The sequence below is a fragment of the Salmo trutta genome, chromosome 13 (genome assembly GCF_901001165.1).
Source record: "Salmo trutta chromosome 13, fSalTru1.1, whole genome shotgun sequence".
NCBI classification, from domain to species: domain Eukaryota; kingdom Metazoa; phylum Chordata; class Actinopteri; order Salmoniformes; family Salmonidae; genus Salmo; species Salmo trutta.
In genome coordinates, this window is record NC_042969.1 from 10,389,364 (window position 1) to 10,413,942 (window position 24,579).

Genomic DNA, 24,579 nt, shown 5'->3' on the forward strand with positions numbered 1-24,579 from the left:
ACAGCAAAATACAAGTCTCTGGGTCTCACTTTTTTTTTATTGGATTTATCCTGGTGTAAATGTACATGTGTTTTCCCTGGCTGCGACTAAGGTTAAACATAAAAATGCTATTCTTGTAATACTTATAATGATGCCATTAATAAACCCTATAAAGAGTGCTCTTAGAGGTTGGGTTCTGCATGGTCGGGTTTATAACTTTTTATTGTGTGCAAATTCAACGCGTTTCCAGCTGCCACACATAGTTAATCCTTGGCTACACCTTTGCCTTCCAGAACACCTTAAGGTCATGTGACTTTACACCTGGCGGTGACACGGCAGCTTTTGAATCCTCTTGTGGGTGACATGGAAATGAACTAGACCATGTCTTCGAAACAAACCCCTGGCGAATTGTGAATGAGAGGAGTGAACGTGCATTAGCACGTGTTGTTTTCTGCTCATCAGCTAGAGTCATCATCAGGATTGGCAGAGTGACAAGACAATCTCAGGTGTTTTTATACGTTTTTCCTTGTTGATTACTATGTTCCACCAGTGTGTCTGGAAATAGACAATGACAGGAAAGTGTGGCCAAATAGGAAAGCACTGTGCAAAAGACAATAGACTGTGACACAGCTGCTTATCACTCTCCAGTATAGTCATGGTCATGGAGTGCTTTCAAGACAGGTAGCCCAGCGGTTAAGAGCGTTTGGACAGTAACCAGAAGGTTTTTGGTTCGAATCCCAGAGACAACTAGGAGAAAAATCAGTCAATGTGCCCTTGAACAAGGCACTTAACCCCAATTGCTCCTGTAAGTTGCTCTGGATAAGAACACCTGCTAAATGACTAAAATGTAAATGTCAAATGTAAGACAGGTAAACAAACAAAAACAACAGAACGGTGAGGTTATATGGTTCTTTGCAACAGTTGGGTAGCAAGCAACAAACAGCCAAAACTGAGGAGGGCCTACGCTGGGTTGAAGAGAAAGAAAATATTTCATGGTTTTCTAACCTCAGGGAGGTTTTTGGTATCCGTCGACAGCGTGCCCCCTCTGAGAACGCAAAATAAACTATAGGTGAGCCCAGCCAAAGGCAATGAACATAAACCACACACACACACACCTACACAATTTACAGTGAGAAGAAAAAGCATTCTGGAAAATTCTACATCTGCTTTCTCTGCAAACTTTCATATAAGTAATGGTATGATATTTTTTATCTCCCTCAAATTTAAGAGTCACAACATGAGTCCGGTCTCCCGTGTGTGAATCGACCATATAAATCATGTCAAATGGTAATAGATTTTAGCATGGTCTCGCTTCCTATATCTCCAGCGGCTCGGCTAACTTCCTTTTCTCTCAGGCTCACTAGGGACTACACTAGAGGCGAAAGAAACGTACACCTATTTAGGCGAGGTGCTGGCTAACGGAGTAGAACATTTGAAAAACTAAAGGAGAGCCGCACACTCTAGGAGCTCAGATGCAATAATTTAATAACCTAATGTCCAACGTTTCGACAGACAAGCTGTCTTCATCAGGGTATAATGACAAACACTGCGGAGTGATTTGTTTATATGGTGTCAAAGGACACACACAGGTGTCTGTAATCATGGCCGGGTGCGGCCTGATATCATTGGTTCATGCTCAGATATAAAAATAACATACCAAAAACATGAATGGATAGCATATGATCATAGATAAAATTTGGCTACATAGGCCTACAAACATTTATAATAGCAAACTCACAATAATCACAAGAATGGCTTCAGATCAAAGTCTGCATTGAGACCGATAAGAGCAACGGTCTTTAAATGAAAGATCTAGGCAACCTCTCATTTTAACAACAAATTGTCGAGGTCATCCCCACTCCTAGGGAGGGTGACATGTTCGATGCCGATATTACGAACGGATGAAATAGAGTGGTTTGCTTCCAAAAAAATGGGCCGCAACTGGATAAGTCAAGTTTTGGGCTAGTCAGAAGGGAACAAAGCAAGGAGACCACTAGCAAACACCTACTCCAGTCATTAGTCATCACTTTCCACTGGTTTAGAAGAGCACCCCGTTGCCTGGAGCACAGACTGCCTGAGAAAACCAGAGAGATCCATGCCCAAGAAATATCCAAATTGACTTAACATAAGATTCCCTAGATCCTAGGCAGTCATATTACTCATGCCATGTCCATTTAGACCAGTGCTGCACAACTCCTGTATGTAGTCAGGGTATATTAGTAGTACCTTCTCATTCATTCTAAACCTTGCAAGCGAACTAGCAGTCAAACTCATCTATTAGTAACACACAGCAAAAGGCAACTCTCTACAGCCCCTGAAAACTAGAAATGTGCAACCCGTGGCCCATGCTTTGGACAAAGGCAGTGTAGGCTATGCTTACTTGGTGGGGTGTGAACTGGCTGGGGAAGTCCTCATACAGCCCTCTCCATTTGTCTACCTGGGTTTGCAGGTCAGCCATCTCATCTGATTCCCATTGGGGAATTCTGCAGAATTGGAAAGTGAAGGAAACAAGTTCACATCGACATGTGTGACTGAGAACATCCTGTCTATAACCGCTGTTCCCATTGGCTATGTCTAAGATAACTGTTATGGGCCCTGTTTTGCTGTGTATCACATAACTGAACTGACTGTCAATGGTATGACCGAGGAAGAAAAACTGATCAAAGATAAGTTGTTAAAGGAGGCCCAAGCTCATTGAGGACAAATTGCTGTTACCTGTCACAGTGCTGGCTGTCAGTGTCCACTAGGGGGCAGCACAGGATCTGGGTGTGGCTCTCTGAGCCCTGTGAGCTCCACCTCAACTCTTCTACCTCCTTCTCCAACCGGTTCACCTGCTGAAACAGAGCTGTCTTCTCCTTTGACAGGCAGTCTTGGAGTCTGGAGGTTTTACTCAGATATCAAATCTGGGGTTATGTACTTACTGTGTCCGTCCATCTGTCTGTCTGTGCTACATAACCAATGACAACAGAGTGATGGGTAGAGCATAGCTACCGCTTGACGCAGCACATCCAGTAGCGCTGCTGTTCACGGCCACTCAAACTACTCAGCCGCCTCCTGGAGCTTCCTCAGGCTGCCCTCGATTTCCCGCTGCAGTTCCTGCACCTTCCTCTGGTTGGCGCTGCACAATTTGTCATTGTCGCACTGCAGTTCCTGACATTTCCTCTAATGGGTGCTGCGCAACTCCTCCATCTCCTGAGTGCTGGCGCCGTAGCGGCACTTGAAGCGCTTTCAGCTCCCATATCTTACTATCGGACAAAAACACATTAAGAGTGTTAAAAGTGAAGTTATTAATAACCTCTATGGGATCAGTGTCCCCCCCCCGCGGACGGTTGAGCTAACATAGGCTAAAGTGATTAGCATGTGGTTCTAAGTGTTAAAAGTGAATTTATTACGGTGCTACTTGCATTTAGAGATGTTTCTAATATGTGGTGTTCAAAAAATCTATTTTGCGGCATCCTTCCTGAATGTTGCATGAACAGCCAATATATCCAACCAACATGTTACCCCCCCTGCTGACGTCATTTTCTTGCACTATCAATCATGAAAACATTCTTTTTAGAAAGACTATGATTCCCCAGTTTATCTTTCACGGGCAAACAATGAATTTCAGCTCAAGGAAGGGTTTTGAGCTGAGCTCATGTGAAACTCCCCTCTCTCCATCATCCCCATAGTGCCAGAGTACCGCTGGAATCACGATGTGATAACGTATTCTGACCGTCAGCCAACTTTCCAAACTGGGGATTCGAAGTCAGCGAATTACGGCACAGCATGCTTAAGGGCGTGTGTGTTTTCGCTGACTTAGAATCACAAATTCAAACTCAATGTTTTTCTTTGACGTGTGACAATATGACTAGCTGGAGATATGTTCGACATGTTTTTAAAACAGTGGGGTACGGCTTCACTTTGTGTTTGCAGGAGATGGTAATCAAAAGTTAGGAGTTTCATACATTTTTATGTGTCTTTGCTTAGACTGGCTTTACTACATTATGTCCATTTGTACAGCTGGCTTAATACTGCTGCCATTTAAAAAAAAAGTATGTCTTATGTGTTAAACATTCAGGGGGGTTGGGTACACACACACAGCCATTTTACTTGCCATTTCCCACAGTGCAGATCAGTGTAGGCCTACCTGTACAGCTGCGCTTGAAGGCCCCTTCGTAAGTGCAGCCCTCTGCAGGGCCTCAGTGTGCAGCTCCTCCACCAGGCCTTGCAGCTGCACCTCCAAGCTATGCCAGTGCCATAGCTCCGAGTGGTCCTGTTCCAGCTGTAGGCCCAGCAGCGCAGCGTCTCTGGAGCTCTCCTACACCACAAGATGCACCCGTTGCTGCAAGAACACAACCAGCTCCTTGGTGAGGGCCGCATAAACCACGCACCCAGAAACACAAGAACACAAAATATATGTATTCAACACATGCTATGGTAAAGTCTCTTTCAGAAATGGGAGGAATGTTCATGACATTTCCCTCTACTGCACCATTAGTATTCCCATCATCCACTAGACAGATTCTGGAGATGTTACTAGAGTATTTTACATAAACACCTATAGATAAAGGTGGCTAGCGAGCCCATACTTAATAGTTGAAAAGAATTAAGATTTGACAGGAATGTGTCAAGGCATTTTGTATAGCTTCAATTGCATCGGAATGTATTGTTTTTTGCATTGAGATTCTACGTTTTGCCAATTGAAGGTAGATTCTTAGAAAGATATACAAAAGTAAATGATTCCTAATCCATGCAATTAAGATCACTTTATTCATCAATTGTACACAATGTCGAACCTGTTCATGATAAATCCTGTAGAGCAGATGGTCATGTTTGAACATTAGCTATGTTGATCTGCTCCTGTTGGCAGAGCTGAGCGGACAGGCATTCCCCCTTCAGCACTGCCGTACCAAAAGAAGACGACCCTGTGAATGGAAATCTTGCCTCCCCCTTAACCACCATCCCTCCACATCAGAGGACAACTTTCTCTTATGTATTCAAATGATTCTCTCAGTCACTGTACAGTAGGTTTGGAATTTGAACACTGTAAAATGTGATAGTGCTTAACTAGAACATATATATATATATATAAATATATATATATAACCTTTATTTAACTAGGCAAGTCAGTTAAGAACAAATTCTTATTTACAATGACGGCCTACCCCCCCAGAAAAACCCTACCATAACCCAGAAACAGCTGGGCCAATTGTGTGCCGCCCTATGGGACTCCCGATCACAGCCGGTTGTGACACAGCCTGGGAACGAACCAGGGTCTGTAGTGACGCCAACAGCACTGCAATGCCGTGCCTTAGACCGCTGCACCACTCAGGACTGTGAAAGCATGACATGTACCCTGAGTATAACCAACTCTCGCGTTTTGCCATTTTACTTGTGGAATGACACAGGGAATATTTTTTTCAATAAATGTTTTGCACAGTATCTCAATCACAGCCTGATACTTATAAATGATTAGCCAAAATGGATCATCTAAAGTAGTTGACCTGTTAGTCCTAGTTACCCTTAGTTACCCAATACCTACCTTATTCACTTGGTTGTCAGGTATTGGGTATGAAAGCAGTCTCTCTTATTCCCTTTCCTCCCTTACTGTGGTTCACTCACCCTAATTCTTCCAATTGTGATCATATGAGTGTTAGCAATAACTGTACCTACATGCCTATTTCTATGTCAGTTTGACATTCAGAGTGGTCTAGACCAGGGGTGTCAAACATACGGCCACGGGCCAAGGGGGTCCAATCCGGCCTGTGGTTGTTTTTTTAAAACCAAAACGAAACTGTGTAGAAATGATAATGGACCTACATTCATACAGTTTCTTGACTGTTTCCAGATCGCTAAAGATCACCAAAATGAAAGCTGGACAGTCATGGAGTATCGGAAATTCAAAAAACGATGGATAGAGAAAAACTGTTTGCAGATTTTGACGTTGAGGAAATATAACACATTTTGAGTGCGGCCCATATACAGTACCAGTCAAAAGTTTGAACACACCTACTCAATCAAGGGATTTTCTTTATTTTTACTATTTTCTACGTTGTAGAATAATAGTGAAGACATCAAAACTATGAAATAACAGCTACAATAGTCATTTACAACATTAACAATGACTACACTGTATTTCTGATCAATTTGATGTTATTTTAATGGACAAAATATTTGCTTTTCTTTCAAAAACAAGGACATTTCTAAATGACCCCAAACTTTTACATATATATATATATATAAACTCAGCAAAAAAAGAAACATCTGTTTTTCAGGACACTGTCTTTCAAAGATCATTTGTAAAAATCCAAATAACTTCACAGATCTTCATTGTAAAGGGTTTAAACACTGTTTCCCATGCTTGTTCAATGAAACAATTAATGAACATGCACCTGTGGAACAGTCGTTAAGACACTAACAGCTTACAGATGGTAGGCAATTAAGGTCACAGTTATGAAAACTTAGGACACTAAAGAGGCCTTTCTACTGACTCTGAAAAACACCAAAAGAAAGATGCCCAAGGTCCCTGCTCATCTGCGTGAACGTACCTTAGGCATGGTGCAAGGAGGCATGAGGACTGCAGATGTGGCCAGGGCAATAAATTGCAATGTCCGTACTGTGAGACGCCTAAGACAGCGCTACAGGAGACAGGATGGACAGCTGATCATCCTCGCAGTGGCAGACCATGTGTAACAACACCTGCACAGGATCGGTACATCCGAACATCACACCTGCGGGACAGATACAGGATGGCAACAACAACTGCCCAAGGCACACCAGGAATGCACAATCCCTCCATCAGTGCTCAGACTGTCCAAAATAGGCTGAAAGGTTGGACTGAGGGCTTGTAGGCCTGTTGTAAGGCAGGTCCTCACCAGACATCACCGGCAACAGCGTACCTTAGGCATGGTGCAAGGAGGCATGAGGACAAAAACCCACGGGTCGCTGGACCAGACAGAACTGGCAAAAAGTGCTCTTCACTGACGAGTCGCGGTTTTGTCTCACCAGGGGTGATGGTCGGATTCGCGTTTATCGTCGAAGGAATGAGCGTTACACCGAGGCCTGTACTCTGGAGCGGGATCGATTTGGAGGTGGAGGATCCGTCATGGTCTGGGGTGGTGTGTCACAGCATCATCGGACTAAGCTTGTTGTCATTGCAGGCAATCTCAACGCTGTGCGTTACAGGGAAGACATCCTCCTCCCTCATGTGGTACCCTTCCTGCAGGCTCATCCTGACATGACCCTCCAGCATGACAATGCCACCAGCCATACTGCTCGTTCTGTGCGTGATTTCCTGCAAGACAGGAATGTCAGTGTTCTGCCATGGCCAGCGAAGAGCCCAGATCTCAATCCCATTTTGCACATCTGGGACCTGTTGGATCAGAGGGTGAGGGCTAGGGCCATTCCCCCCAGAAATGTCCGGGAACTTGCAGGTGCCTTGGTGGAAGAGTGGGGTGCAGTCCACTGCAGTACTTAATGCAGCTGGTGGCCACAAGAGATACTGATTGTTACTTTTGATTCTGACCCCCCCCCCCCCTTTGTTCAGGGACACATTATTCCATTTCTGTTAGTCACGTCTGTGGAACTTGTTCAGTTTATGTCCCAGTTGTTGAATCTTATGTTCATACAAATATTTACACATGTTAAGTTTGCTTTAAATAAACGCAGTTGACAGTGAGAGGATGTTTCTTTTTTGCTGAGTTTATATATGAATCAGCTTATGTATTGCTTTGTTTCATGTGTCAGTTCCTTGCCAGGTGGGGGAGACAAAGCACAGCTATTCCTTATTTGTTAGTACTTGATTGCCTGCTTCCATGTGAGGTTAATAAACATGTCAATCACTACCTTACATCACACACACACACACGTGTGGAACATATAAAATAAACTGTTTAGAATCAATGGTCGGATCCTTGTGAGATCTGAAGGTTCAGTGTTCAAGGAAGAACCATTAAATAACTGAGGCTCTTCAAAAGTCTCATACCGAATGCAACTTGGACGTGTTGATATTGGAGATTGATGAACAATTAATTCAATGACAAGATGTTCAAAAATGGTATTTATTTAGAAAAGAAAACCACCATGCTGACTTCTGCCTCCGAACACAAAACTCGTAGATAGAAAATGGCAATTGGACATCTACACAGTGTCTGCTAAAACGAATAAATAAAATATTTCAGGTCTGTGAAACAACACATCTTTCATAAAAGAGATCAGTGACAAACCCATCCCATGATTAGAATGACCTGATTCAGCAGTTCGTTTGAATTATATTGGAATTTTTTGGACATTTCTCAAACTTTCACTATGCAGTACTCGGTCTAGAACAATCATTTTGTGGTTTAAAACAGTATGGAATACCTTAGATGTCCAAAAACTGTAGATATACCATCAGTGCATTGCTGTAGGCATAAACATACAGTATCAGTCAAAGGTTTGGAGACACCTACTCATTCAAGGGTTTTTCTTTATTTTGTACTATTTTCTACACTGTAGAAATAATAGTGAAGACATCAAAACTATGAAATAACATATATGGAATCATGTAGTAACAAAAAAAGTGTTAAAAAAAACAAATATATTTTATATTTGAGATTCTTCAAAGTAGCCACCCTTTGCCTTGATGACAGGTTTGCACACTGCCAAGAGTGTGCAAAGCTGTCATCAAGGCAAAGGGTGGCTACCTTGAAGAATCTCAAATATATTTATTTGTTTAACACTTTTTTGGTTACTACATGATTCCATATGTGTTATTTCATAGTTTTGATGTCTTCACTATTATTCTACAATGTAGAAAATAGTAAAAATAAAGAAAAACCCTTGAATGAGTAGGTGTCTCCAAACTTGACTTGTACTGTATATTTGATGTAATAAAAGTTCCAGTTTCAATTTGACTTACATAAAAGGATAACAAAAACCCCAAATGCCATTTGCTGTGACATTACCTTTGTTAATTAAGGTAATAAATATTATTTTGAAGTTCAGCTAAACACAAAGGTGCAAAAGAGTTTTCATTATGATACAATTAATACAATCACTATCTTCACTGAGGTTGTGGTCTCTGGAAGACTGGAAATAAGAATGTGACAAACTTACTGACAAACTGAGTGACACAAAGAGATAACCGATTCATAAGTGCTTCCGGTTATTTCTGGAATATTTGTCTCTTCCAGAGACCACTTTTCACAAAGATAACTGTTCCTCCCGCAAAATAAAAAGACAAGAAAGAGATCATAAACACTCAATCCTTCCGCCCAGATGAACAAACCAGTGCACATGGGGTGACAGCTGCTTAATACCTTGGTTAGCTATGACTAATTCAGTTAAATGTAACAAACTCCAAAGCTGCAGCACACTGTTCACTGAGACCTTTAACTAATGACAAACTACACTGAGAGAATTTATCAGCACACCCAATGCAGCATACAAAAACCACATTAAAAACTCGTTTTGGCCTATACGGCGAGCTCATTTCCTTCAACAAGAGGACGCGTGTACATTTTAGTGCAGCTGTACAAAATATAGGCCAAAATAGGATGTGACTTGGTAAACACTGGGGTTCATCCACATTTACCTTTGAAACATAATTACAGTGCAGCCTTTGTTTCCAGCTCCAGGTAAAGAAACCAATAGAATACCTGGTAAATCCAGGCCTAGCAGTATTACCCATGGTTATAAGTAGCCTAGACCTTAAATTGGCCATGTTTCCACCGGCTAGCCCTAATCCTGGGCTGTCTAACGAAGGATTTTGATGATTTCTAAACCTTGCACCAACAAATCGATGCGGACTTTGTTTTAGAGAGAAAAGACGACACTGGGTTACAATGATTTGTAGACATTTTTCAAAAAGGGACAGAATATGCTACACTAGGCTAAACAACAAAGCACAAGAGGCCAGTATCAAATTAACTTATTTGAATAGCTAAGTCATTAGAATTGATCACTGAAATGGGCGACAGTGCATTGTATTATATCAATATACGCTGTATGTACGTTAGTATTGAACGGTTTCAATCTGAGAGACTAAAGCTCACAGCTTCAATATGCTCTTCAAAAACAACACATTCTCCATACAAAATATCCTGTGCTGTCAGCCCTTGGAGGGAGCAACTTTCCTCAAGACTGACCAGCACGCTATTGTACACAGTCAATCCCAAAGGAGTAACAACATTTGTCAGTTAGATATCTTTTTCACAGGAAAAGCTTCCACCTTTCAGACAATCACAATCCCTCACATAGGTCAATCTGAGTCCAGGTTTACATTAAGTTTGACATTTTTGCATTTTCACAGATAAGATGGACAATTATGATTTCAACATTAGAAAGATTTTGACTCTCAAAAGATAAGTCTGTACAGTACATGAATGGAGAAGACTCAAACATGGAGCAAATAAAAAGTACAAATGAAAAAGTCACCACAACCACCTGAAGTCAGTCTGACGTTTCGCATGACAGTTAAATCAAATTATTGCACTGGTTTAATGTGTCTATGGATGGGCGGTCATAAATATACAACAAACAACAATAATAGTAATCATAATGACAATAATAACAATTCTAGTAATATAAACAGTTCAGACTTAGTCCCACACCCCCAATTTTACCACTGCTGCCAACTAAAGTCGTCGTTTGATCCGACGACCAAGAAGAATCCCAGAATGGTTGCGAAGATCACTACATTGCCTGTTAACACAAGCGCACATGCTCCCCAGGCAATCTGTAAACAAACATGAATAACTCAGTCCGCACATGTTACAAAATTCTGCATTGCACACTTTCAATCTGTAGTTTGGACTGAGCAAAACAGAGTCCTTTTTAAACTGTTGTTTAGTAATGGAGTTCAGTAATGGAGCATTTATTGTTATTACACAAATGGTAGCCTATAAGATTTAAAAGGAATGGTCCTTATTCCATTTGTATAACAAGAAAAATGCATGCAAATAGAAAGCAATTACTTTAACAGCAAAGCTGTTAACTGCAGAGGTATAAGTGCAAAGTGTTGCCAAACACCACTTAGCCTACACATGCAAAAATCCCCAAAATGTGTACTTACAACATCAGCTCTGGCGAAAATGATTGGCAGGCCGAAAGCTGAAACCACTATGCCTGTTGTGAGAAATAAAGCCAGCTCTTTGCAGGCGTTGCTTGCCGAATCTGTGTCGTCAACAATTCTCCGGGAGATGCTGTAAGGGATTGGGGCGAGGATGTAGAAGAAGAGGAGGAACAAGGGCCAGTATTTACTGTGAAGAGAGAAGTTCCCATCAGTTATGACTGAAAAAAATACAAAATCTGGGCAGCATCATATTACAAAGGCCTGCATCATGACAGTCAGGTTGAATATGATGGAGATACTTACTCATACACTGGAAGGGCACATCCTAGCATCAGGAACATGAGTCCAATGGCCCCACCAAAGGACAGGCTGATCAGAGCTAGAAATGAGTGGTAAAGAAACTAAGCAGCTGTGTGTGTGTGTGTGTGTAAGACTAAATCCTTTGGTCATAATTGATCATCTGACCGTTGGCCTAATGCTTGGGTGAGGGGATGCTGATTATTTTCAGCTACCATTTATTATGTGAATTGGTGGCTAGGTGCTATTATTATCGTTTGATTTGTAAACTCCTGCATGTCATGTTATTTAGCTAGTAGCTAGCTAGCTGGTGAGGATTGAGACAATGCTATAGCTAGCTAGTTGGTGAGGAGAGACAATGCAATTGCTATCGAAGTATAGCTAATCTTATCTTGAAGTCATCGTTGTATAGCTAGCTAGCTTGATAGCATCCTTAGTTTGTTGGCGCTATCTTCATTACCTGGCTTGACATAACAACCAATCAATAACAACACAGGAGGTTTGGCAGGAAGGCAAATATCTTTTCATTTCATTGATTCAGAATGGCAATCATTAGCTAGCTAGCTTAGTTGACCATTCGAAACTACGGTACCAGAACTAGCCTGGTGCCAAGCTAGCTAACATTAGCTATACTGCTTCTCTCGTTGATATGTAGCTAGCTAGCTAAGCGGCAAAATATTTATTTAGAAAGTTAGCTAGCTACACTACTATTTATCGGCCTGTCAAAGCTAGTAGACGTTAGCTAGCAAATAATGGCGTTAGCTTAGCCGGCTAACTAGCTAGTACTCAGTTGTTAGCTTAATAGCTAGCAGCACATCCATCCTTTCAGCGTTTATATATATTTGTGTGATTTATTACTTTTGTTGCAATCCAGTTAATATATTATCTTAAAGTATGATAGTAACTTCCTCACCTTTAATTCCGGCCATTTCTGTAGAACATAAACTTGTCACACAGTCCACGACAACAATACACCCTTGCTACTGGATCAAACAGTCCGTGCATACGATTTCAAAGAGCTGTCTGTAGCTAGCATCGCGCGCATGTGCGAAACCCGTCACTCAAAACAAGAAATTTGTCTTTGAGTAAATAGACAATAATCAATTTATCGCAGACAAAATCATCTGACTTATGCATTTGTATGCTTAAACCCCACCCTGTATCAGTTTCTATACATTAGCTCATTATCCTTGTGTTGATGAGAGGGTTTATTCTTAATACTCTGTTAATATCAATGCCATTTTTAATAAGCTAGTATATTATGCTGTATTATGATGTTTGTCTTTGTAAATGCATGGGGATTCCTCACTTGTTTTGTTTTCTTTAGGCACAGTTGTGATTCTATCAACCCGGAAGAAGCACATTTTGCTTCCGGCTGTAGTTTCGCATGCTGCGAAACATGTCGAGTGGAGGAGGCACCGTTGCTTCGCTGTGGACTGAAGTGAATCGCTGTGGACAGAATGGAGACTTCACTCGGGCCCTCAAAGCTGTCAACAAAAGTAGGATTTTGCTCTTGTTCACATGTTTGTAACTGTCAAGCTATTATCTATTGTTTAATGTCTGACTAGTTTGCTAGCCACTTGGCTAACATAACTAGCTACAGCTGTTAGCACTTAGCTAAAGCGCTACCTATGAGAAATAAGCAACTATATGTTACTCAAGCTAATCACTAACTAGTTTCTGTTTGAGTAATTTTACCAACTGACGAGTCGGAGTCTAGCGTAGATGTTGTTGAGGACAGTAATATCACATTTTGACCAACATGAATTATTCAACACTGTGACGTGTCCCAATTTAGCTAACTACTAGCTTTGCCACACTATTGCAACTACCGTGCTAGACGCTTAGTTATCACCTTTTTTAATTTTTTATTTAACCTTTATTTAACTAGGCAAGTCAGTTAAAACGGCCTACCGGGGAACAGTGGCTTAACTGCGTTGTTCAGGGGCAGAACGACAGATTTTTACCTTGTCAGCTCGGGCTGTCCCAACGCTCTAACTAACGTTAGTCAACCTGCCGCCCTATCATACCTTAGGTAGCAGCCTTGTATCTACCAGGATACTGTGATTAATATATTTGAGCAAAAATATTTTTCCATGTGCACTACAAATTGAGATTTTATTAAGTTATAGCTAACTAGTTTGATGGCGTTGACCTGAAGAAAAAGTATACCTTTTTATGTAAATTGTAATCCCGAAGTGCATTTGTTCCACAGTTTTGCATGAAGTCAAGGAAGACGTGACAGCCCTTCACTGTAAAATAGTTTGCCTGGTGCAGAATTGCAGCTTCAAAGAGGCACTGAATGTCATGAACACTTATTCAAAAGTACTTGGCAGGTATGTTGAATATGACAAATGACTGGATCATATTGTTACCTTTGTTAGCCTTCCCTGTAGCTCAGTTGGTAGAGCATGGTGTTTGCAACGCCAGGGTTGTGGGTTCGATTCCCACGGGGGGCCAGCACAGGAAAAAAAAAAAAATAATGTATGAAATGTATGCATTCACTACTGTAAGTCGCTCTGGATAAGAGCGTCTGCTAAATGACTAAAATGTAAATGTAAATGTAAAAATGTTACATTTTGATAATCTCGTAGCAATGCAAAATCTATAAATACTTGACTTGGTCAGAGAAATTCCTGGTTGTACCCTTTTCCAATGTTGAACACTTATTTTTTGGTTCTTCCTCAGTGAGCTTATTGTGTTTGAAAAAGCCTACTGTGAGTACCGATTGAACAGAGTTGAAAGTGCCCTGAAGACCATTGAAAGTGTTTCAGAACAAACAGACAAGCTCAAGGAACTCTATGGCCAAGTGGTAAGACTTTTTGAAAATAAGACATTACATGAGTTGTTGTTGTTAACGCTGCTTGGCTGTCTACCCCTCAGTGGATAATCCTGCCAGCCACTGTAAACTGGCCCAATGTACTGGCCTCAGGTCATCACTAGTTACCTCAGCCACAAAGTAATAATTATCAAATCAAATGTTTTGTCACATGTGCCAAATACAACAGGTGTAGACCTCACTGTGAAATGCTCCCTAACCAACAATGCAGTTCAAGAAATAGTTAAGAAAATATTTACTAAAATAAAGTAAAAATAAAAAGTGCCACAGTAGAATTACATAACAATAACAAGGCTATATACAGGGGGCCCGGTACCGCGTAAATGTGCAGGGGTACAGGTTAGTCGAGGTAATTTGTACATGTATTTAGAGGTAAAGTGACAATTCATAGATGATAAACAGAGAGTAGCAGCAGTGTAAAAACAAAGGGGATGGTCCGGGTGGCCATTTGATTAACTGTTCAGACGTCTTATGGCTTGGGGGTTGAAGCTGTTAAGGAGCCTTTTGGACCTAGACTTAGCGCTTCGGTACAGCTTGCTGTGTGGTAGCAGAGAGAACAGTCTATGACTGGTGTGACTGGAGTGTTTGACAATTTCTGGGGCCTTCCTCTGACACCGCCTGGTATAGAGGTCCTGGATGGCAGGAAGCTTGGCCCCAGGGATGTATTGGGCTGTACGCACTACCCTCTGTAGCGCTTTATGGTCAGACACCGAGCAGTTGCCATACCAGGCGATGATGCAACTGGTCATAATGATCTTGATGGTGCAGCTGTAGAACATTTTGAGGATCTGGGGACCCATACCAAATAGTTTGTCTCCTGATGGGGAGAAGGTGTTGTCATGCCCTCTTCACAACTGTCTTGGTGTGTTTGGACCTTGAAAGTGTGTTGGTGATGTGGACACCAAAGAACTTGAAACTCTCCACCCGTTCCACTTGAACCTCATTTATGTAAATGGGGGCCTGTTTGGCCCTCCTTTTTCTCTAGTTCGCAGGCATCTCCTTTGTCTTGCTCACGTTGAGGGAGAGGTTGTTGTCCTGGCACCACACTGACAGGTCTTTGACCTCTTCCCTATAGGCTGTCTCATAGTTGTCGGTGATCGGGCCTACCACAGTTGTCATCAAAACTTAATGATGGTGTTGGAGTTGTGCTTTGCCACGCAGTTGTGGGTCAACAGGGAGTACAGGAGGGGACTAAGCACACACCCCTGAGGGAACCGGTGTTGAGGCTCAGCGTGGCAGATGTGTTGTTGCCTACCCTTACCACCTGGGGGAGGCCTGTCAGGAAGTCCAGGATCCAGTTGCAGAGGGAGGTGCTTAGTGTTGAGCTTTGTGGGCACTATGGTGTTGAACGCTGAGCTGTAGTCACTGAACAGCATTCTCACATAGGTGTTCCTTTTGTCCAGGTGGGAAAGGGCAGTATGGATTGAGATTGCATCATCTGTGGATCTGTTGGGGTGGCATGCGAGTTGGAGTGGGTCTAGGGTTTCATGGCTACCGATGTGAGTGCTACGGGGCGTTAGTCATTTAGGCAGGTTACCTTCACATTCTTGGGCACAGGAACTATGGTGGTCTGCTTGAAACGTGGGTATTACAGACTCGGTCAGAGCGAGGTTGAAAATGTCAGTGAAGACACTTGCCAGTTGGTCTACGCATGCTCTGAGTACACGCCCTGGTTTTGAGTTTGTTTTCCAGTGATTGCACGTTGGCCAATACAACCAATGGTAGTGGTGATTTACCAACTCACCTACGAATCCTAACAAGGCATCCCAACCTTCTCCCTCAGTCCGCCTTTTGTTCACGCGAATGACGGGTATTTGAACCTGTTCTCTGGAAAGCAGTATATTCTTAGCTTCAGACTTATTAAATCAATTGTGGTAACTGGTGACAACCCTGGCCTCCCCTTTTGTTCTCACCTTAGCTGTACCGTATGGAGCGCTATGATGAGTGCAAGGCTGTCTACACAGACCTGATCAGGAACTCCCAGGATGAATACGAAGAGGAGAGGAAGACCAACCTATCAGCCGTTGTGGCTGCTATGAGCACATGGGAGAAGGCTTCTCCGGTGGGTCTTCTACACACAATTAGAACAGACTTCTATTTATAATGGTCCCCTGAGACACTTGGTTATTGAAGCCCTGGCATCCTTAATCTTCCCAAATGTCATTCCACCCTGTTTTTGCAGGATGACCTTGGCCTGTCTGAGACTACATACGAGCTGAGCTACAACGCTGCCTGTACTCTAATTGGTCGAGGCCAGCTCACGGAGGCTCTGAACAAACTACAGGAAGCAGAAGGTCAGGGCCACAGACATATTGCAATTCATCCTGCTACATAATGTAGCACTTAAGGTTTTTGTCCAGCCCTTTCGTGGTTAATGTTGACCATTTTTGTTAATTTTTTTCCAGAGCTTTGTCGGGTTTTCTTCTCAGAGGATTCGGTGAGTGCTCTCTGCCTGTGAAATACATATGTTCACAATGTCATGGCTGAGCGTACAGACAGAAATGTCACCAACTGTTATTTTTTTTCAAGTTCTGATTCGTAATTGGCTTGTCTGGTTCATGCAGGATATAACTGAGGAGGACGTCGAGTCGGAGCTGGCTGTCATCCACTCCCAGATGGCCTACATTATGCAGTTACAGGGTCGGACAGAGGAGGCGCTGCAGCTCTATAACCAAGTCATCAAGCTCAAGTGAGTGTTCATCCAAAGTGGAATCAATTGTAACTGATGTGCAAATGTAGACACAGGAAGAGAATAGCGGAAGAGTTGTCTCATTAATTTTTTTTGTTGAATCCAAGGCCGTCAGATGTGGGACTTCTAGCTGTGACTGCTAACAACATCATTACAATAAACAAGGTGGGTACATGCATGAACATTCCCTGTACTGCTAGGAACGACTAAACATTGAAACAGGCATAGCTGTTATTGACCGTGTTCTCTTATTGTTTGAACCCATGGTTTTGATCCTGGGCCAGAGCGGTTGCTCATATCCCTTTTTTCTCCTGCAGGACCAAAACGTGTTTGACTCTAAGAAGAAGGTGAAACTGACAAATGCCGATGGCGTTGAGTACAAGCTGGCCAAGAAGCAGCTGCAGGCCATTGAATTCAACAAAGCCCTGTTGGCTATGTACACTAACCAGGTATCGGATTTGAGTACCTTAACTCTTCAGTTGTATTTTGACACGTAGTTATACACACTCATGGCACAGTCTGAATAGGTTAGACTGGATATCCAAACAGTCATTGATAACTTGCGTTACATTATACCCCACAGGCGGACCAGTGCAGAAAGCTGTCGTCAGGCCTCCAGTCCCAGAACCCAGGCCACCCGCGGCCAGTTTTGATCCAGGTGGCTCAGCTGTGCAGAGAGAAACAACACTCGAAGGCCATAGAGCTGCTTCAGGTACTCACTGTGGGCCAATCCTAACTTGAGATACGTGTAGTTTAGTCGTTAAATAATATAAATAGGACATTGAAAGCTCTTCCTTTGCCTCCCGAGTGGCGCAGCGATCTAAGGCACTGCATCGCAGTGCTAGAGGCGTCACTACAGATCCGGGTTTGATCCTGGGCTGTGTCGCAGCTGGCCGTGAACGGGAGACCCATGAGGCGGCGCACAATTGGCCCAGCGTCGTCAGGGGAGGGTTTGGCCATGTTGGACGGTGTTTCCTCCGACACATTGGTGCAACTGGCTTCCAGGTTAAGCGAGCAGTGTGTCAAGAAGCAGTACAGCTTTGCAGGGTCATGTTTCGGAGGACGCATGGCTCTCGACCATCGCCTCACCCGAGTCTGTACAGGAGTTGCAGTGATGGGACAAGACTGTAACTAACACTTTGGGTATCACAAAATTGGGGGTAAAAAGTGCACACACAAAAAAGAAATCTCTTCCTTATCCTGCAAGTATAATGCTAACTGTGATTGTTTTTAAAGCGTTTCTCAGACCAGCACCCAGACAGTGCATCTGGTATCAAATTGACGATGGCACAACTCTATTTGACTCAAGGTAAACTTCTCTTTCCAAATCCCAGTTTTTTTTGTCACTGGGTAATAACCCCAAAAATAGGCCTATTGAAGATAAATTGGATTAGATTAGTGCTAAACATTGCCTTTACTGATGCCTGGTACTGTTATCTTTTCATTTGTTTTGGCAGCATTTAGTTCTGTTGTGTTTGCGCCTATGACAGACTACAAGTTAACCTCATAATAAATAAATGTATCGCTGTCTTCTCCAAAGGTCACGTTACAAAAGCATGTGACATCTTGAGGTCGATCGAAGATTTCAAGCACAAACAGGGGATGGTTAGTTTTTATACTCTTCTATTGTTCTTAATCTAATCATAGATGTAACATTTTCTGAACAAACATTACAAGGATCAAAAGACTAAGAAATTGACATTGTTTCACAGATCTCAGCTCTGGTATCAATGTACAGCCACGAAGAGGACATCGACAGCGCAATTGATGTCTTCAGCCAAGCTATTCAGTACTACCAATCTGAACAGGTATTATACCCCTTTGACATGGAATGTGACGTCTTGAAAGCACCTCGGCTATGGCATGTTTGTTTGTCTGAAAGGGTACACTATGGCTTTTTAAATGCCGCCACGAAACCACCTCTGCAGATGGTTTTGAAGTGCCACTGAACGGACATTTAACTTGTCTGTAAAGGAATTCCACTTCTGAAGCGGGACTAACGTCCATCACTAGGCTACCAGAACTGTCAATCAAATGATCTCGTGCTGCCTGTGCCCACCCTGCTGCCTGCACGCAGACCACTCGCTCCTAAGAAAAGTACTTTGACGTTCGTTAAATACAGTGACTTAACAATACATTTAGTAGAAAGAAAACACATCTGTGTACCCTAACATAAAAAAAACATTAATCAGCAAGGTTTATTGTTGTCAGGGGAACAATACTGAACATCCTATGCAGGAGCAGAATTCTGTTTGGAAAAGTTAGATGCTTCTGATGCGGCCCTTTTTTTTTAAATGTCTGAAAGGTTATCAATTGACGCTATCGACCTATTACTAGCGGCTTCCTATGTATGAAAGGGGTATCAGTAGACGAGTACCTTTTTTAGATTCATCACGAAGTCGATGTAACTTTGACAATATGCTGCCATAGTAGCACTTCATTGTCAACTGTTGTCTTCTGCCATCCCAGCCTGGTTCCTCTGTTCACCTGGCGCTCGTACGAGAGGCCGCTGATTTCAAGCTGAAGTACGGCCGGAAAAAGGAAGCCATCAGTGACCTGGAACAACTGTGGAAGTGAGCGGCGTTCTGTTTCTGTTGTGCGGTGGTGACGCTGGTGAATGTTTTGCTTGCTCTACGTTTGGTATTCAATGTAATAACTAGTCCCCCTCGCTCCACAGGCAAAACACCAATGACATCCACACTTTGGCACAACTTATTTCGGCTTATTCTTTGGTGGATCAAGATAAAGCCAAGTCGTATCCTTTCTTTGCTCTCAGTATTTTAAACTACACATAAGTATGAGGCTGAGTATTTGAATGACTATCGCTGATTGGTGCCGTTTTAAATTCACAGTCGATGCTTTTTTTATTTTTATTTTTATAACCATTGTTATCATAAAGTACATAGAACTGCCTAGTAAATGGAAAGGCATGTTATATCCTTAGCCCGTTGTCCCAGCCTCAGCAAGCACCTCCCCTCCCCTGAAAGCATGTCGTTCAACGTGGACGTAGATGAGCTGGAGAACTCTCACGGAGCCAACTATGTCAGAAAGAAGGCTGCTAAAGTAACGGGGGAGAACCTACCCAAAGAACAAGGGTGGGGAGACGTGAAGCTTTTTAAAACACTTAAGCTGCATACTACCTGTTCTATACATTCTGTGTACATAGGTTTTCTCTCACTATCAATTTTATCTCACTCCACAGCCAGGGGGATGTTAAAAAGAAGAAGAAGAAGAAGAAAAAGAAGGGTATTGCAAGTTGTGTTGTATGTGAATATCTGGCATGCTGTGTGACCCAAAGAATTGTCTTATCTGATTTTAAATGAAGTCAGCATCTCTGAATGGGATGGGGAATCACTATTTTTCTCCTGCCTCTGTTTAGGCAAACTGCCCAAGAACTACGACCCAACGGCGAACCCTGACCCGGAGAGATGGCTTCCCATGAGAGAGCGCACCTACTACCGCGGCAGGAAGAAGGGCAAGAAGAAGGAACAAGTGGGTAAAGGCACGCAGGGGGCCACGTCAGGAGCCGCGTCCGACCTGTGAGTAACGCATCCGTGTCTCTTATTGTTGGTCACTCTTAATGTATATGAATCTAATAGTTTAATTCAGGAAAAATCAACGCAACCCTGTCTGATTCCCGATTTTGTTCATGTGGCACCTTTTTATATACAGTCGTGGCCAAAAGTTTTGAGAATGACACAAATATTAATTTCCATAAAGTTTGCTGCTTCAGTGTCTTTAGATATTTTTGTCAGATGTTACAATGGAATACTGAAGTATAATTACAAGCATTTCATAAGTGTCAAAGGCTTTTATTGACAATTACATGAAATTGATGCAAAGAGTCAATATTTGCGGTGTTGACCCTTCTTTTTCAAGACCTCTGCAATCCGCCCTGTCATGCTGTCAATTAACTTCTGGGCCACATCCTGACTAATGGCAGCCCATTCTTGCATAATCAATGCTTGGAGTTTGTCAGAATGTGTGGGTTTTTGTTTGTCCACCTGCCTCTTGAGGATTGACCACAAGTTCTCAATGGGATTAAGGTCTGGGGAGTTTCCTGGCCATGGACCCAAAATATCTATGTTTTGTTCCCCGAGCCACTTAGTTATCACTTTTGAAAATGGCAAGGAGCTCCATCAGGCTGGAAAAGGCATTGTTCGTCACCAAACTGTTCCTGGATGGTTGGGAGAAGTTGCTCTCGGAGGATGTGTTGGTACCATTCTTTATTCATGGCTGTGTTCTTAGGCAAAATTGTGAGTGAGCCCACTCGCTTGGCTGAGAAGCAACCCCACACATGAATGGTCTCAGGATGCTTTACTTGTTGGCATGACACAGGACTGATGGTAGCGCTCACCTTGTCTTCTCCGGACAAGCTTTTTTCCGGATGCCCCAAACAATCGAAAAGGGGATTCATCAGAGGAAATTACTTTACCCCAGTCCTCAGCAATCCAATCCCTGTACCTTTTGCAGTGTATCAGTCTGTCCCTGATGTTTTTTCTGGAGAGAAGTGGCTTTTTTGCTGCCCTTCTTGACACCAGGCCATCCTCCAAAAGTCTTTGCCTCACTGTGCGTGTAGATGCACTCACACCTGCCTGCTGTCATTCCTGAGCAAGCTCTGTACTGGTGGTGCCCCGATCCCACAGCTGAATCAACTTTAGGATTGGTCCTGGTGCTTGCTGGACTTTCTTGGGCGCCCTGAAGCCTTCTTCACAACATTTGAACCGCTCTCCTTGAAGTTCTTGATGATCCGATAAATGGTTGATTTAGGTGCAATCTTACTGGCAGCAATATCCTTGTCTGTGAAGCCCTATTTGTGCAAAGCAATGATGACGGCACGTGTTTCCTTGCAGGTAACCATGGTTGACAGAGGAAGAATAATGATTCCAAGCACCACCCTCCTTTTGAAGCTTCCAGTCTATTATTCAAACTCAATCAGCATGACAGAGTGATCTCCAGCCTTGTCCTCGTCAACACTCACACCTGTGTTAACGAGAGAATCACTGACATGTCAGCTGGTCCTTTTTTGGCAGGGCTGAAATGCAGTGGAAATGCAGTTCATTTGCATGGCAAAGAGGGACTTTGCAATTCATCTGGTCACTCTTCATAACATTCTGGAGTATATGCAAATTGCCATCATACAAACTGAGGCAGCAGACTATGTGAAAATTAATATTTGTGTCATCCTCAACTTTTGGCCACGACTGTATAGTTAACCCGCCCTCATGTTGGAAACAAACATCATTATTATGTTGTCATCCAGAGTCATTATGTTCCTAGCTATAGCATACAATATTTTACTTACAGCAGGTTTTTAAAGGACCAAAGCTGCTTCAAGTTTTCATTTTTTCCATGGGAAAAATGTAATACCGGTATTGTCACAGCTCTACTTTTTACCTGTACTGCTGCATTTGGCCGGTAACACATTATTCTTCTGTGTTTCCAGGGATGCCAGTAAGACTGCCAGCAGCCCCCCCACCTCCCCCCGGCCAGGGTCAGCCCAAGCCTCTGCCTCCACCTCGGCCCCCGCTGCCAGCAACGTGGTCCCTCCACGACAGCAGAAGCCCGCTACCGCAGGGCCAGGGGCCCGCAAGAAGGCACCTCAGAAGAAGAAGAAAGGAGGCAAGGGTGGCTGGTAGACTGGAAGAACGCTGCAGATATGGAGCAACACATTGGCAACCACCACCACACAGCCCAGAACTCACAGAATCATGTGCTTTGTCATTTAAGTTGATTAGCTTGTTTTTTTTTTTTTTAACCACAAACATTGTCCAATTTGTAGTTGTTGAATAGGTTGTGATGAATTGAGTAATGGGCCTCAATTCCCTGCCTGGTTCCTTCGCGGTTTGATTTTTTGTTTTTTATGCAGAAACAATTGTCGGCGAACTAATGGAAATGGCCAGAGACCTTATTTGTTTGTTGTAGGCAAGTGGGTTCTCTAGTTATAATTTGTATGTTCTGTGCATAGGAAATTCACTGTTTTTTCTGTTCTCTGAGCCTGAGTTTTTGGAAACTGACGTAAACTAATTTCCTTGACTTGCCCACTCAAAAAGAGGCACACTTTGTATGCAAAAGTTAGTATATATTTCTTTCCTGCAATGGTTTCGGCTAAAGTAAAAATACATTTTTTTTTTATTATTGGGTAGCAGTACGTCATTTGCGTATTGTTTTAGGAAAAATGATGAAAGCAAATGATTTTGGCCAAAATGTGTGTCCCATTGTTATGTCTTAATAAATAGGCTCCCTTAACTGAAACTGATCTTTGTTAATTTGTCTTTGGAAAGTCTTATCAATTTTTTATTTTACCTTTTTTTTAACTAGCCAAGTCAGTTAAGAACTAATTCTTATGCGACAGATTTTTACCTTGTCAGCTCGGGGATTCGATCTTGCAACCTTTCGGTTACTAGTACAACGCTCTAACCACTAGGCTACCTGCCAACCCATCAATGATGTGTATATACAGTGCTAATGGAAAGTATTCAGACCCCATGACTTTCAACATTTTATTACGTTACAGCTTTATTCTAAAATGTATTAAATATTTGTTTCCTCAATCTACACACAATAACCCATAATGACACAGCAAAAACAGTATTTTATGCAAATGTTATTACATACCTTATTTACATAAGTATTCAGACCCTTTGCTATGAGACTTGAAATTTAGCTCAGGTGCATCCTGTTTCCATTGATCATTCTTGAGATGTTTCTACAACTTGATTGGAGTCCGCCTGTGGTACATTCAATTGATTGGACATGATTTGGAAAGGCACACCTGGCTGTACAAGGTCCCACAGTTGACAGTGCATGTCAGAGCAAAATCAAAACCATTCGGTCAAAGGATTTGTCCGTAGAGCTCCGAGACAGGATTGTGTCGAGGCACAGATCTGGGGAACTGTACCAAAACATTTCTGCAGCATTGAAGGTCTCCAAGAACACAGTGGCCTCCATCATTCTTAAATGGAAGAAGTTTGGAACTACCAAGACTCTTCCTAGTGCTGTCTGCCTGGCAAAACTTCACAATCGGGGGAGAAGGGCCTTGGTCAGGGAGGTGACCAAGAACCTGATGGTCACTCTGACAGCTCCAGAGGAGAACCTTCCAGAAGGACAACTATCTCTGCAGCACTCCACCAATCAGGCCTTTATGGTAGAGTAGCCAGACGGAAGCCACTCCTCAGTAAAAGGCACATGACAACCTGCTTGGAGTTTGCCAAAAGGCACCTAAAGAACTCAGACCATGAGAAACATTCTCTGATCGGATGAAACCAAGATTGAACTTTTTGACCTGAATGCCAAGCGTCACGTCTGGAGGAAACCTCGCAGCATCTCTACGGTGAAGAATGGTGGCAGCATCATGCTGTGGGGATGTTTTTCAGCGGCAGGGACTGGGAGACTAGTCAGGATCGAGGGAAAGATGAACAGAGCAAAGTACAGAGAGATCCTTGATGAAAACCTGTTCAGGACAGCAGACTAGGGCGAAGGTTCACCTTCCAACAGGACAACGCAGGAGGAGTGGCTTCAGGCCAAGTCTCTGAATGTCCTTGAGTGGCCCAGCCAGAGCCTGGACTTGAACCTGATTGAACATCTCTGGATAAACCTGAAAATGGCTGTGCAGCGACGCTCCACATCCAACCTGACAGGGCTTGAGAGGATCTGCAGAGAAGAATGGGAGAAACTCCCCAAATACAGGTGTGCCAAGCTTGTAGTGTCATACCCAAGAAGACTCGAGGCTGTAATCAC

At 42.8% G+C, this 24,579-nt stretch overlaps 2 protein-coding genes across 3 annotated transcripts; one reads left to right on the forward strand and one right to left on the reverse strand.

Annotated features, from left to right (window-relative positions):
• Positions 1–8,890: 8,890 nt before the first annotated feature.
• LOC115205157 (leptin receptor overlapping transcript-like 1) lies at positions 8,891–12,635 on the reverse strand. Its single transcript, XM_029770854.1, has 4 exons — positions 12,225–12,635; positions 11,318–11,393; positions 11,015–11,201; positions 8,891–10,678 (listed from the first exon to the last, which is right to left on the reverse strand). Exons 1-4 carry the CDS (start codon positions 12,238–12,240, stop codon positions 10,562–10,564), a joined length of 396 nt encoding a protein of 131 aa, XP_029626714.1. The 5' UTR covers positions 12,241–12,635; the 3' UTR covers positions 8,891–10,561.
• Positions 12,636–12,672: 37 nt separating this feature from the next.
• On the forward strand, positions 12,673–23,094 carry LOC115205156 (signal recognition particle subunit SRP72). Of its 2 annotated transcripts, none has more exons than XR_003880555.1 (19): positions 12,673–12,810; positions 13,527–13,647; positions 14,000–14,123; positions 16,069–16,212; positions 16,333–16,444; positions 16,556–16,587; positions 16,715–16,839; positions 16,947–17,004; positions 17,157–17,288; positions 17,423–17,551; positions 18,076–18,148; positions 18,380–18,444; positions 18,552–18,647; positions 19,309–19,412; positions 19,517–19,594; positions 19,797–19,934; positions 20,042–20,102; positions 20,219–20,378; positions 22,286–22,447. XR_003880555.1 is itself a non-coding variant. In XM_029770852.1 (19 exons), the coding sequence occupies exons 1-19, from the start codon at positions 12,699–12,701 to the stop codon at positions 22,476–22,478; spliced, it is 2,040 nt and encodes a 679-aa protein (XP_029626712.1). In that variant the 5' UTR covers positions 12,673–12,698; the 3' UTR covers positions 22,479–23,094. The 2 variants fall into 2 exon arrangements, 1 of the variants encoding a protein (XP_029626712.1); XM_029770852.1 differs by having other exon boundaries at positions 20,042–20,085; positions 22,286–23,094.
• Positions 23,095–24,579: the final 1,485 nt, after the last annotated feature.